Source organism: Aquarana catesbeiana, linkage group LG12, assembly GCF_042186555.1.
Source record: "Aquarana catesbeiana isolate 2022-GZ linkage group LG12, ASM4218655v1, whole genome shotgun sequence".
Classification (NCBI taxonomy): Eukaryota; Metazoa; Chordata; class Amphibia; order Anura; family Ranidae; genus Aquarana; species Aquarana catesbeiana.
In genome coordinates, this window is record NC_133335.1 from 228,746,279 (window position 1) to 228,758,816 (window position 12,538).

The window sequence follows — 12,538 nt, forward strand, 5'->3', positions numbered from 1 at the left end:
AGAGGTAAAGAAGAACCCAAAGATCACTGTGGCTGAGCTCCAGAGATGCAGTCGGGAGATGGGAGAAAGTTGTAGAAAGTCAACCATCACTGCAGCCCTCCACCAGTCGGGGCTTTATGGCAGAGTGGCCCGACGGAAGCCTCTCCTCAGTGCAAGACACATGAAAGCCCGCATGGAGTTTGCTAGAAAACACCTGAAGGACTCCAAGATGGTGAGAAATAAGATTCTCTGGTCTGATGAGACCAAGATAGAACTTTTTGGCCTTAATTCTAAGCGGTATGTATGGAGAAAACCAGGCACTGCTCATCACCTGTCCAATACAGTGCCAACAGTGAAGCATGGTGGTGGCAGCATCATGCTGTGGGCGTGTTTTTCAGCTGCAGGGACAGGACGACTGGTTGCAATCGAGGGAAAGATGAATGCGGCCAAGTACAGGGATATCCTGGACGAAAACCTTCTCCAGAGTGCTCAGGACCTCAGACTGGGACGAAGGTTTACCTTCCAACAAGACAATGACCCTAAGCACACAGCTAAAATAATGAAGGAGTGGCTTCACAACAACTCCGTGACTGTTCTTGAATGGCCCAGCCAGAGCCCTGACTTAAAACCAATTGAGCATCTCTGGAGAGACCTAAAAATGGCCGTCCACCAACATTTACCATCCAACCTGACAGAACTGGAGAGGATCTGCAAGGAGGAATGGCAGAGGATCCCCAAATCCAGGTGTGAAACACTTGTTGCATCTTTCCCAAAAAGACTCATGGCTGTATTAGATCAAAAGGGGCTTCTACTAAATACTGAGCAAAGGGTCTGAATACTTAGGACCATGTGATATTTCAGTTTTTCTTTTTTAATAAATCTGCAAAAATGTCAACAATTCTGTGTTTTTCTGTCAATATGGGGTGCTGTGTGTACAATACGGGGTGCTGTGTGTACAATATGGGGTGCTGTGTGTACAATATGGGGTGCTGTGTGTACATTAATGAGGAAAAAAATGAATGATTTTAGCAAATGGCTGCAATATAACAAAGAGTGAAAAATTTAAGGGGGTCTGAATACTTTCCGTCCCCCCTGTATACATGTAAAAAAGGATTTTTGAGATAAAACATTTGTTAGCAAATGGATACAAAAAATAGGTTGTAAGGACAGGAATACTGTTGGTATAAATTTGCATAGACTGTAATAAACTTGAAATTAGTATAAAATATTTTAAGGTACAGTAAAACCTTGGATTGCGAGTAACGCGGTATGCAAGCGTTTCGCAATACGAGCTATTTAAAAAAAAAAAAAAAAATCCTAACTCGATTTGCAAGTGTTGTCTCGCAAGACGAGCAGGATTCAAGCTGCTGGGGTGTGCAGTACCGCATGTGGCCAAGAGGTGAGGGGGGGATGCCGGTGACGATCGGAGACGCTTGGAGACACTCGGAGACGCTTGGGAACGGAGTCCCCCCACACCTCTAACCAATCAGAGGCTATCACAGCGATCAGGTGACCCCCGAACTGGGAGTCTTGGGTCCCTGTGAGACCCCGGTCTGTGTGCTGGAAGCACGCTGTGCGGCGTGCTCCCAGCACAAAGTCAGATACGCATATACATAAAGAATGGGTGCTACACCCATTCTTTATGTATTTTACCACCCATGGGCTTTGTTTGATCCCATTCGGTGCTTGCGGCTGTCCGCGTGCGCATCTCTTCTCACCGGTAGCGCAGGAATAACCCACAATTTTATTTTCACAGATACGCATATATTAGAGCTGCACGATTAATCGTATATAAGATCGCGATTTCGATTCACCCCCCCCCCCCCCCCCCCCCCCCGCGCGCGATCTGCAAGCTGGATTAGCTTGATTTTCCAGGACTCCCAGTCGGAAGCATGGAACCAGCCTGGAACGCAAATGGCGCCGATATCAGAACTGACGTCAGCAACAGCATAGAGCATAGTGCCGGCCTGGACTGCGCAAGCGCAATCAACACGCCGCTCGCTCCCAATGCTCGGGGCTGGTTATTTAATACAGCAAGGGGCAGATACTTTTCTCAAAGGGGCAGATGTATATATGGTTATAAAGACAGCAAGGGGCGGATGCTTTTCTCAAAGGGGCGGATGTATGGTTAACTATACATCCGCCCCTTTGAGAAAAGCATCCGCCCCTTGCTGTATTAAATGAATAACCAGCCCCGAGCATCGGGAGCAAGCGGCGTGTTGATTGCGCATGCGCCGTCTACAGCTGATTTTTCTCTTTTTAAATTTAACCATTTTAAAGAATCGTGATCTGTATTCTAAGCAAAAGAATCGCGATTCTCATTTTTCCCAGAATCGTGCAGCTCTAGCATATATGCACCCCCCCCTCCCCATGGCAAAAAGCCCAGTCCAGTGAGGCCGCACATATTGCATAAAAGAGGTTAGTGGGAGTATACTGTATATAAACCCTAAATCCTATTTTCCATAGGTTTGGCATTATACTTCAGTGTATACAGTTTTTTTTTTTTTTTTTTTTTTTGTTTTTTTTTGGAAGGGTTAATGGTGGGATTGGAAAAAAATGTGCTGAAGAAAACTCTTTGCAGTGGACAGGATGCCAAACACTGAGAATTAGTCCTAGTGGACATACACTGTAACTGCGCTTATTTCTTCCCGTCTCCTGAGCCGCCACCTTTGAATTGTGTTGCTGTTTCTGTTGCAGTGCGGTGTTGTGATGGGCACTCTGCTCCTCATATTGTGTTGCTGGATGACCCACCAGTCCTGTATGTTCCTCGTCAAATCAGCCAGTCTGAGCAAACGCAGGACCTACGCGGGGCTCGGTAAGTACATCGCATTTCTCCAAGAAGAAAACGTAAACATTCCGGCTCTACAACATTTTTCTGCATTTTTTTTGTTTTGCACGCATGTAAAAAAAAAACAATCGTCATTTTTGGCCATAGAATTACTTCTCACCCCACTAAACGTTCTACATTTTCTCAAAAGCAGAGGACCCGGAGAATGGAAAGATTGTAGTCATTTTTTTTTTTTATGTTGCAAAATATTTCTGCAGTTGTTTATCAAACACAGATTTTCAGGAGAACTATAATAAAATTAATTTTAGTGCAAACACAGAATATTATGTACAATTTTTTGGTAAAATAACCCCCTCATCACCTACCACCCCCCCCCCCCCCCCCCCCACACACCTGTAGTGTTCTCTGCCCAAAGAAAAGCAGTGTGTCCTTTGTCCCCTCTACCCCCCCCCCCCCCCCAACTGTAGTGTCCTCTAAAGCCCCTCCCCATAGAATAGCAGTGCCTTCACGCCGGCCCCTGCTGCCAATCAATGCTGTAGCCCGGGCTGCTATAGTGATGGCTGGGATCCTCCGGGTGCTGGGCCAAGTGGGTGCCCTCTTGCAACAGGGGGCATCGCTTGGCATTGCTACCACTTACAGAACACCTTTCATTCTAGTCAATGAATGCAAAGTGTTCTCTGATTGGACGTCATTGCCACTCCTCTGCACCTCACAGTTGCTCGGCACAGCACCCAGAAACACACCACAGTGTGAAGGTCGTACTCTCCTACCTGATAGCAGAGCGGAGAGCGGGAGGCAGCACAGTACTGGACGGAGGGCTGGAGCTTCTGGAGTTAAAGGGGTTGTAAAGGTAAAAGTTTTTTCACCTTAATGCATTCTATGCATTAAGGTGAAAAAACATCTGACAATACCAGGCCCCCCCCCCCGTTTTAGTTATCCTCTTCGCCGCTCAGCCTGGCCGTTGAATGGTTACAGTGGATGGATTGAAAGCAGTGCAGCCATTGGCTCGCGCTGCTGTCAATCATATCCAATGACGTGGTGCGCCGGGGGCGTGTGATACAGTGAGCGGCTATGGTCGCCGGCTGTATCACGGGAGCGTGCCCGCAAGCAATCAACACCACGCGAGGGAGCTCGCATGAAGATGTTGAGTCCTTGTGGGGGGGGCCGAGACAGCCGTCGAGGGACCCCAGAAGACCAGGTTCGGGGCCATTCTGTGCAAAACGAGCTGCACAGTGGAGGAAAGTATGTTTGTTATTTAAAAAAAAAAAAATGATCTTTTATTGATCCTTTGACTTTTCATATTTTCAAGCTGGCGATTGGTTGCTAGGACTGCCCAGTGTGACAGACCTAGCCAGGACAGAGACTTTTGGAGAGGACTGAATGCTAGCCTCTTCTCTTGCTTTGCAATTATGGGCCCTGGCATTTGGGGGAACGCTGCTCTTTGTGAGCTGTATGCCTGGGGACCCTTGAGGTGGTGTTACTTTGGATTCAAGTCCATGTTCCCCCCAAGACACACAGACTCTGGGAAGCCTGTATAGGCCATATTAGAAATAGTGACTGATACATAATGTTGGGACGCATACTGTTAGGAGATGCTGATGTCACCTCCAGCCACCTGTCTGTCTGTTGTCTGCTATAATGTAAATTAGTCTAGTCTGGCTTGTCACAGCTTCTAAGAGTCTTTCACCCATTGTTGTTTGTGCTAATTAACCCTGCAATTGTATGAAGGAGTTCTATGTTGATATGTATGATAATGTGTATTGTAGTTAGGGAGTCACATCGGCTGCTTTAAGGGATTAGTTAATTAGCTCATGTTAATTTATGTTTCTGGTTACAGGTGTATTGTTAGAGAAATATGAGCAGCAGATAGGAACCTCCTCTTTAACTGTATATAAGACTTGTATTCTTGTTCTAATAAATTGTCCGATGTTTTACCCTACACTGAGCTACGACTAGTGAATGGGAAAGCTAAGGGGTCTTGGATTGTGTGGTACCGGACAGAGGAGTGATACAGCGGACAGACTCATCTTGGGTACGGGAGTCCGTCACACCCAGCAACCAATCATCTGCTGGTTAACTTGAAAGGTTAAATGAGTTGTAAAGTCTTGAGGTTTTTCAGATGAAAAACCTTCTATGCTGCAGACCCCCCCCCCCCCCACCCTTTTTTTCTTCTTACCTGAACCCAATCTTCCCACCGTCGAGGACAAGCCCAGCAGCTCCAGGTTCTCATTGGATAGATTGATAGTAATGGGATCCATTGGCTCTTGCTGCTGTCAATCAAATCTAGTGACACGGAGGGAGGGCAGGGCCGATTCCTGCTTTCTGTGTCAATGGAAGCAGCAGCAGGACTCGGGAGCGCGCCCACACAAGTGCCCCCATGGGAAGCTGTTTTCAGTGGGGGGGCACTCAATGAAGAGGAGGAGCCAGGAGCGCCACGGGGGGACCTTTACATTCGCTTTAACTGAGGCCGCTTCAGTACTTCGGTGCCTCTCGCTCTCCAGTCTGCAGTGAAAATGGGAGGATGGAGGTAGGGGGGACTGTTGAGAAGGACCGACAATGCAGGGACGTGTTTGTCATCTACCTGTCAGCTGCCCGCGGTCAACAGTTGCCGGCCCCTGCTGTAAATTAATGCTGTAGCCCGGGCTACTATAGTGATGGCCGGGTGCTGTGCCAAGTGGGTGCCCTCTTGCATAGTAACAACAGGGGCATCGCTTGGCATTGCTACCATTTACAGAACGCCTTTCATTCTTCTCAATGAATGTAAAGTGTTCTCTGATTGGACGTCACCGCCACTCCTCTCCACCTCACAGTTGGTCGGCACAGCACCCAGAAGACCGGTGCGGACTACTACAGCAATGTACAGCTTGTAGGTATCTCCTATGCATAGATATGGTGGGCCGTACTGCAAGTATGCAAAACATATCACAGAGCAGTTCAGCTTAAACCCTCTCTGGTCTCCTGTAGGTAGAATAGTGAGAACCTTTCACAGGGTCACTGGAGGTGTACTTCCTTGTGTTTTGTCTCTGAGACAGGAAGTGAGGGGGAATCTCCCCATGGAGACATCAATAAAAACCCAACAGATGTTCTAACCCTTCACTGCTGTATCCATAATGAATGTTTATGCAGAGGCTTAGCTGTAATGATGCTGCTGCACAGAGCTGTGTATGATGATGTCTGCAGTATCTGATTGGCTCCTTTATTTAGGAAGAATAATAACATTTCTCAGATGTTTGAGGTTAAAGAAACCGCGTAAAATCTGACAATGCCGAGTCCTCTCTATGGGAAGGTTAGTGAAGGCCGATTCACACAGGACACATTGGTGTTGTTATTCTGGTGGTGAGTACGATGGCACAGTGGTCAGCATTTATTGCAGCGTTGAGGTCCTGGGTTCAGATCCCACAAGAGCCCCCCCCCAATCTGCTTGGAATCTTCCCAGAGCTCCGCTTTTCCCCCTAAATTCCAATCCACACATGAAGATTAAAGAAGGACTGTGGACTAGTCCGAAAAGCCAGACTTTGTTTAAAGAAAACTCTTTTCCTACCAGTGTGAGAATGAAATTGGTTAAATGCGTTTTTGTGCAGACAATGCAATGACCCCCCCCCCCCTTTTTAATTTAAAAAAAAAAAAGCAATTGTCATTAAGGAAAAGTTGGAATGACTTACCCACTAATTTTATAGTGATTTGTATCTCAGACGCTCATCATATAAATTTGTGCATCTTATTATATCAGTGACCATCTCTCTGCATCCACTTCTAAGGCTCAGCTGGAGACCACTGAAGGAGAGAGGTTTTGTAGCAGACAGAGCTATGCTGCTTGTGAGGCTCACTGAAGTGGCCGTTCCAGGCAGCACTTATGGAGGCCTGATGAATGCATGTTTAGCCTCAGGGGCACGCCGTGTCATTGGCTGTTCAGGTGGCCTCCTTTACTATAGCAATCATTGATGCGGTGCAGCCCCACTGCCGGCATCCTAGCAACCAGTGACAGTGTGCAGCCCCACTGCTGGCATCCTAGCAACCAGTGACAGTGTGCAGCCCCACTGCCGGCATCCTAGCAACCAGTGACAGTGTGCAGCCCCACTGCCGGCATCCTAGCAACCAGTGACAGTGTGCAGCCCCACTGCCGGCATCCTAGCAACCAGTGACAGTGTGCAGCCCCACTGCCGGTGTTCTGCCGAGAAAGTTCCGCTCTGCGGATAAGGACCCCCCTGTACTGCGCAGGCGCAGCGCTTGCGCAGTACTAAAAACAAGGGAGCCACTGAAAATCTCCAAAGCTGAGCAGCTGTGAGTGAGCTGTTCACGGCGCCTGCGCAAAGAGCAGGACATTGTGCCCGATGCTGCCGCGCGCTCCCGATGCTCGTGCTACTCTGCAAGGGGCGGGTCTATTACTGTCATATCCTGGTAAAGAATGTGGGAAGTATTGAAATGAAATTGCTCATGAAGATTGCCAAACCCGCCCTTAAACACGCCCCTTGCAGAGTAGCACGAGCATCGGGAGCGTCTGTTAGAATGTGGTGTATTCATTGCGCAGGCGCAGTGTACAGCTGACTCTCATTCGGCTATTTTCGGCGGCTCGGTAGGCTGGGTAGTGCTTCGTACTGTGCAAGCGCTGCGCCTGTGCAGTACAGTGGGGGTCCTTATCCGCCGGGAGAACTTTTTCGGCAAGACACCGGCAACCAGTGACAGTGTGCAGCCCCACTGCTGGCATCCTAGCAACCAGTGACGTGTGCAGCCTCACTACCGGCAACCAGTGACAGTGTGCCGCCCCACTGCCGGCATCCTAGCAACCAGTGACACTGTGCAGCCCCACTGCTGGCATCCTAGCAACCAGTGACGTGTGCAGCCTCATTGCCGGAAACCAGTGACAGTGTACAGCCCCACTGCTGGCATCCTAGCAATCAGTGACACTGTGCAGCCCCACTGCTGGCATCCTAGCAACCAGTGACAGTGTGCCGCCGCCCCACTGCCGGCATCCTAGCAACCAGTGACAGTGTGCAGCCCCACTGCTGGCATCCTAGCAACCAGTGACGTGTGCAGCCTCACTACCGGCAACCAGTGACAGTGTGCCGCCCCACTGCCGGCATCCTAGCAACCAGTGACACTGTGCAGCCCCACTGCTGGCATCCTAGCAACCAGTGACGTGTGCAGCCTCATTGCCGGAAACCAGTGACACTGTGCAGCCCCACTGCCGGCATCCTAGCAACCAGTGACAGTGTGCAGCCCCATTGCTGGCATCCTAGCAACCAGTGACACTGTGCAGCCTCACTGCTGGCATCTGTTGTAATATACTATATCACTACAACATCCTTGCAACCAAAGATGCCGTGCAGCCCCATCCCCAGCATTTTAGCAACCCGTGACACTGTGCAGCCCCCCTGCCTGCATCGTAGCAATGAACGTGTGTGCCATGGCCGCCAGCATCCTAACAACCAATGGTGGAGGGCAGCAAAAACGGCCTCCTCAGTGTACATGTGCCTCCCAGCACAGCCCTCGGCATATATTTTAGGTATGTATTTAATTTGGGTATTGTATTGTGTTTTGTTTACTAAAACTTAAACTTGTGTATTTTTTCCTGAAAAATTGCGTTTGATAAACCTATGCGCCAAAAAAATTGCAACAACCACCATTTTATTTTACAGGGCCTCTGCTTACAAAGTATATATTAAAAAAATGATCTAATTTCCTAGCAAAAAAAAAAAAAAAAAATGCGGGTTTTTACATGTATGAGAGAAATATCAGAATTGGCCTGGACTGGAAGTGGTTAACCATACCCATGCAGACTCCTGTCCGGGATTCCAACCAAGAACCCCAGTGCTGTAAGGCAGAAGCTGTAACCACAAAGCCGTTGTACTGCCCTACCGGCCTTTACTTTTGGCCTCCAGCTCTGCTGTGATTTTTCGGGAAGAGTTGAGGAGCCGGTTACAAGGGGGAAGGTTCTGGGAATCTGTCTGCAGACTCCTTTTCTGTCTCCATTGCCGGCCAATATGAGTTCTTCTGTCAATTATAAAATGATCTTGCTGTAGAAGGGAATGGAAGGGTCACCTTATGATGGGATTACACAATGTAATGTGGGGGGTGGGGCAGGGTCATTATGGGGAATTCTCAGGAAAGGAATGATCTGAATTTATATTTCTTGTACGATTAGCGGTGGGTAAATGGGAGGTATTGGCTGGATATTCACTGATTGCGCCATTTGGGAGGCCGCGGGAAGCTGAAATGTTATTGGAAGAGCTCGCCCCCTCCTCCCCCTTCTCCCTGCGCTCTCTTCATTTCTTGTTTGCATTACCTGCAGCAAAGCATCTAATAGGAAGAATGTTTCCTCTCTAATATTTATTATTTTCCTTTATAATCCTAAAAAATTGTTGCCATTTCTTATTGTTCAGTTTACTTTAAACCACTCCCTGACCGCCAAACTGTAAATATACATCATTAGACGTCAAATACCGGGGTTATGGTGCAGCTAGGTGCCACAACCCCATTTTTTTTTTTTGTTTATTTTTTGTTTGTTTTTTTCATTTTTTTGTTTTTGTTTTTTTGTTTTATGTTTTTGTTTTTTGTTTTGTTATGTTTTTGTTTTTTTTTTTTCCTTGGGCAGCCAACTTTCCCATAAAATTGATCCCAACGGCAGATTCGGTATCACTTTTTAGAAGCTGCAAGAGAGGTGAATGTTGCGATATTAATAATAAAAAATGTAGAATGTATATTGGCCTAAACTGAGGAAGAAGTTTGTTTTATTTTTTTTTTTTATTTCTTTGGGGGATATTTATTATAGCAAAAAGTAAAAGTAAAAAATAGTTTTTTTTTTTTTTTTCAAAGTTGTCGCTCCTTTTTTTGTTTGTTTTATAGCGCAAAAAAAAAAAAAAAAAAAAAAAAACCCCGCAGAGGTGATCAAATACCACTAAAAGAAATCTCTATTTGTGGGGAAATAAGGGACATCAATTTTGTTTGGGGACAGCGTTGCACGACCATGCAATAATTGTCAGTTAAAGCGATGCAGTGCCGTATCGCAAAAAACGGCCTGGTCATTTAAGGGGGTAAATTTTTCCGGTACTTAAGTAGATTAAAAAATATAATGAAGAAAAAAAAAATGTTTAAAGCACCCCGGTCCCCGTGTGGTCACGAGCAGTAGTGAACGCATACGTAGATCACGCCCACATATGTAAACGGTGTTTGCACCACACATGTGAGGTATCGCCGCGAACTTTGGAGCGAGATCAATAATTCTATCAATAGACCTCTGTAACTCTAAATGGGTAAACCTGTAGAATTTTTTAAAATGTCGTCAATGGAGATTTTAAAGTATCTTAGTTTGGCGTCATTCCACAAGTGCGTGCAATTTTAATTATTAAAATATTAATAAAATTAATAAAATATTAAATATTAATTTATTTAAATTATTTAATTGTATTAATGATTATACAAAACAATTGCAGTATATATTGTGTTTTTTTTATTTCATTAAAGTGTATTTTTTCCAAAATAATTGCTTTTGAAAAACTGCTGCGCAAAAAGCGCGTGAAAGAAAAAAAATATTTCAACGGCTGCTATTTTATTCTCTAGGGTCTCTGCTAAAAAAATATATAAATATATATATATATATATATATATATATATATATATATATATATATATATATATATATATATATATATATATATATATATATATATATATATATATATATATGTGACTGTCTAGCAAAAAATACAAATTTTCATTTCTAAGCAACAAATGTCAGAAAAAGGGCGGGGCCTTAAGTGGTTAAATCAATCTCCGTCTTCTGCGATAAAATGATTTTGCAATGACTGGATTTGGATTATTTTCAGGGAAGACTTTTACCTCTTGATAAATTGTGAGAGCTGGTGGGAGTTGCAACTCCACCCCCCTCCCCCCACCCCACCCTGTTTGTGGCCCGCTCTTCTGGGAAGATTTTCCACAAGATTTTGTGTCCATTTTTGAGGTTAATAGAAATTGAATATATTTGTGTTCAAGTACAAAAGGTTTATACATACGAGATGTGACAATTTATTTCCCGGAATGCCCGCGGCGTAGCACCGTGGTGGTGAGTCACACAGTCGTTCGCACTCCAGCGTGTTGCACTCTCCGGGGTCGCAGCCCAGGGGACTCGGTCTTTATGGAGTAGAAGAAGAAATAACCCGTTGTGTGCGGTGCGCTGTTGGCAGAAGATGAGTGACAGGAATCTGGAGCAGCGGATTAAAGTGTCATTAAACCAACATCATTAAAAACACGATGAATAAATGTTGCATTCCATGCAGTTCATAGTCAGTCACTATGAGAGTCCTTTTTTGTATTCTGCAAAAAACCTGGTTGATCCTGCTGCTCTCTATCTCCCCCTCCTGTCCATGTCCCCTATCCATAGTGATAAATGACAGCCCACTCCCTCCCTCCTCCTTCCCTCCTCAATGCACACTAACCAGCTAAACACAATAGGGGCGGGATATTGCATGTAGATTAATGGAGGCTTCACCTCCCTCTTATTCTAAGACACGGGGGGGGGGGGGGGGGGGGGGCTGACTGACAGACAGAACTCCACCCACAACATTTTGTTTTCAAAAAATAATAAAGATTTGATTTCAAATATATATTTCTATGATGATTTAACCACTTCCAGTCCAGCCCAATTCTGGCATTTCTCTCCTACATGTAAAAATCATCATTTATAGAAAATCGTATAATGTTTGTCATTTTCTAGTAAAAAAAAAAGAAAAAAATGCTGATTTTTACAAGAAGTGGTTAACCATGTCTATGTAGATTGCCTCCTGGCTGGGATTCCACTTTTTGAATAAATTTTAAGTTTTCTCTGACTAGATAGGGCGGAGAGGCAGGGCAGCAACTTCATGCTTTGTGACTTGTCCATTCAGAGAAAGCTTTGCATGCTTGCAGAAAATGCAAAAAGATCCCTGAATGGCGCTTGTGCTAAGTGACCGACCTCCTGTGTTCACAATGCATCTGGCCAGCCACTCGACACGGAACTTGGTAGGTAGTGGAGAGCACTGTAGTAGAGATGTAGTGGGGATCTATTAGTGGTGTAGTAGGAGACTAGTAGTGGTGTAGTAGGGATCTAGTAGTTGTGTAGAAGGGGTGTAGTAGGAATCTATTAGTGGTGTAGTAGGGATCTAGTAGTTGTGTAGAAGTGGTGTAGTAGGGGTCTAGTAGTGGTGTAGTAGGGGTCTAGTAGTTGTGTAGTAGGGATCTAGTTGTTGTGTAGAAGGGGTGTAGTAGGGATCTAGTAGTTGTGTAGTAGGGGGTCTAGTAGTTGTGTAGAAGGGTTGTAGTAGGGATGTAGAAGGGGTGTAGTAGGGGTCTAGTAGTGGTTTAGAAGGGGTGCAGTAGTGGTGTAGTAGTAGTGTAGAAGGGGTGCAGTAGGTCTAGTAGTGGTGGTGTAGAAGGGGTCTACTAGTGGTGTAAAAGGGTTGTAGTAGGGATCTAATAGTGGTGTAGTAGTAATCTAGTAGTGGTGTAGAAGGGGTGTAGTAGTGGTCTAGTAGGTGTCTAGTAGTTGTGTAGAAAGGGTGTAGTAGTGGTGTAGAAGGGGATTAGAGAGGTTGTAGTAGGGGTGTAGTAGGGATCTAGTAGTTGTGTAGAAGGGGTGTAGTAGGGATCTAGTAGTTGTGTAGAAGGTGTGTAGTAGGGATCTAGTAGTTGTGTAGAAGGGGTGTAGTAGGGATCTAGTAGTTGTGTAGAAGGGGTGTAGTAGGGATCTAGTAGTTGTGTAGAAGGGGTGTAGTAGGGATCTATTAGTGGTGTAGTAGG

General features: G+C 45.6%; 1 protein-coding gene across 5 annotated transcripts in view; it reads left to right on the top strand.

The window, feature by feature from the left end:
• Positions 1 to 12,538, top strand: part of SLC38A10 (solute carrier family 38 member 10) — a 95,507-nt gene that overhangs the window by 6,398 nt on the left and 76,571 nt on the right. For all 5 annotated transcript variants that reach the window (XM_073606871.1, XM_073606874.1, XM_073606873.1 and 2 more), the window contains exon 3: positions 2,677 to 2,794. In XM_073606871.1, the coding sequence (XP_073462972.1) occupies positions 2,677 to 2,794 (118 nt within the window). The remainder of the gene's footprint in view (positions 1 to 2,676; positions 2,795 to 12,538) is intronic.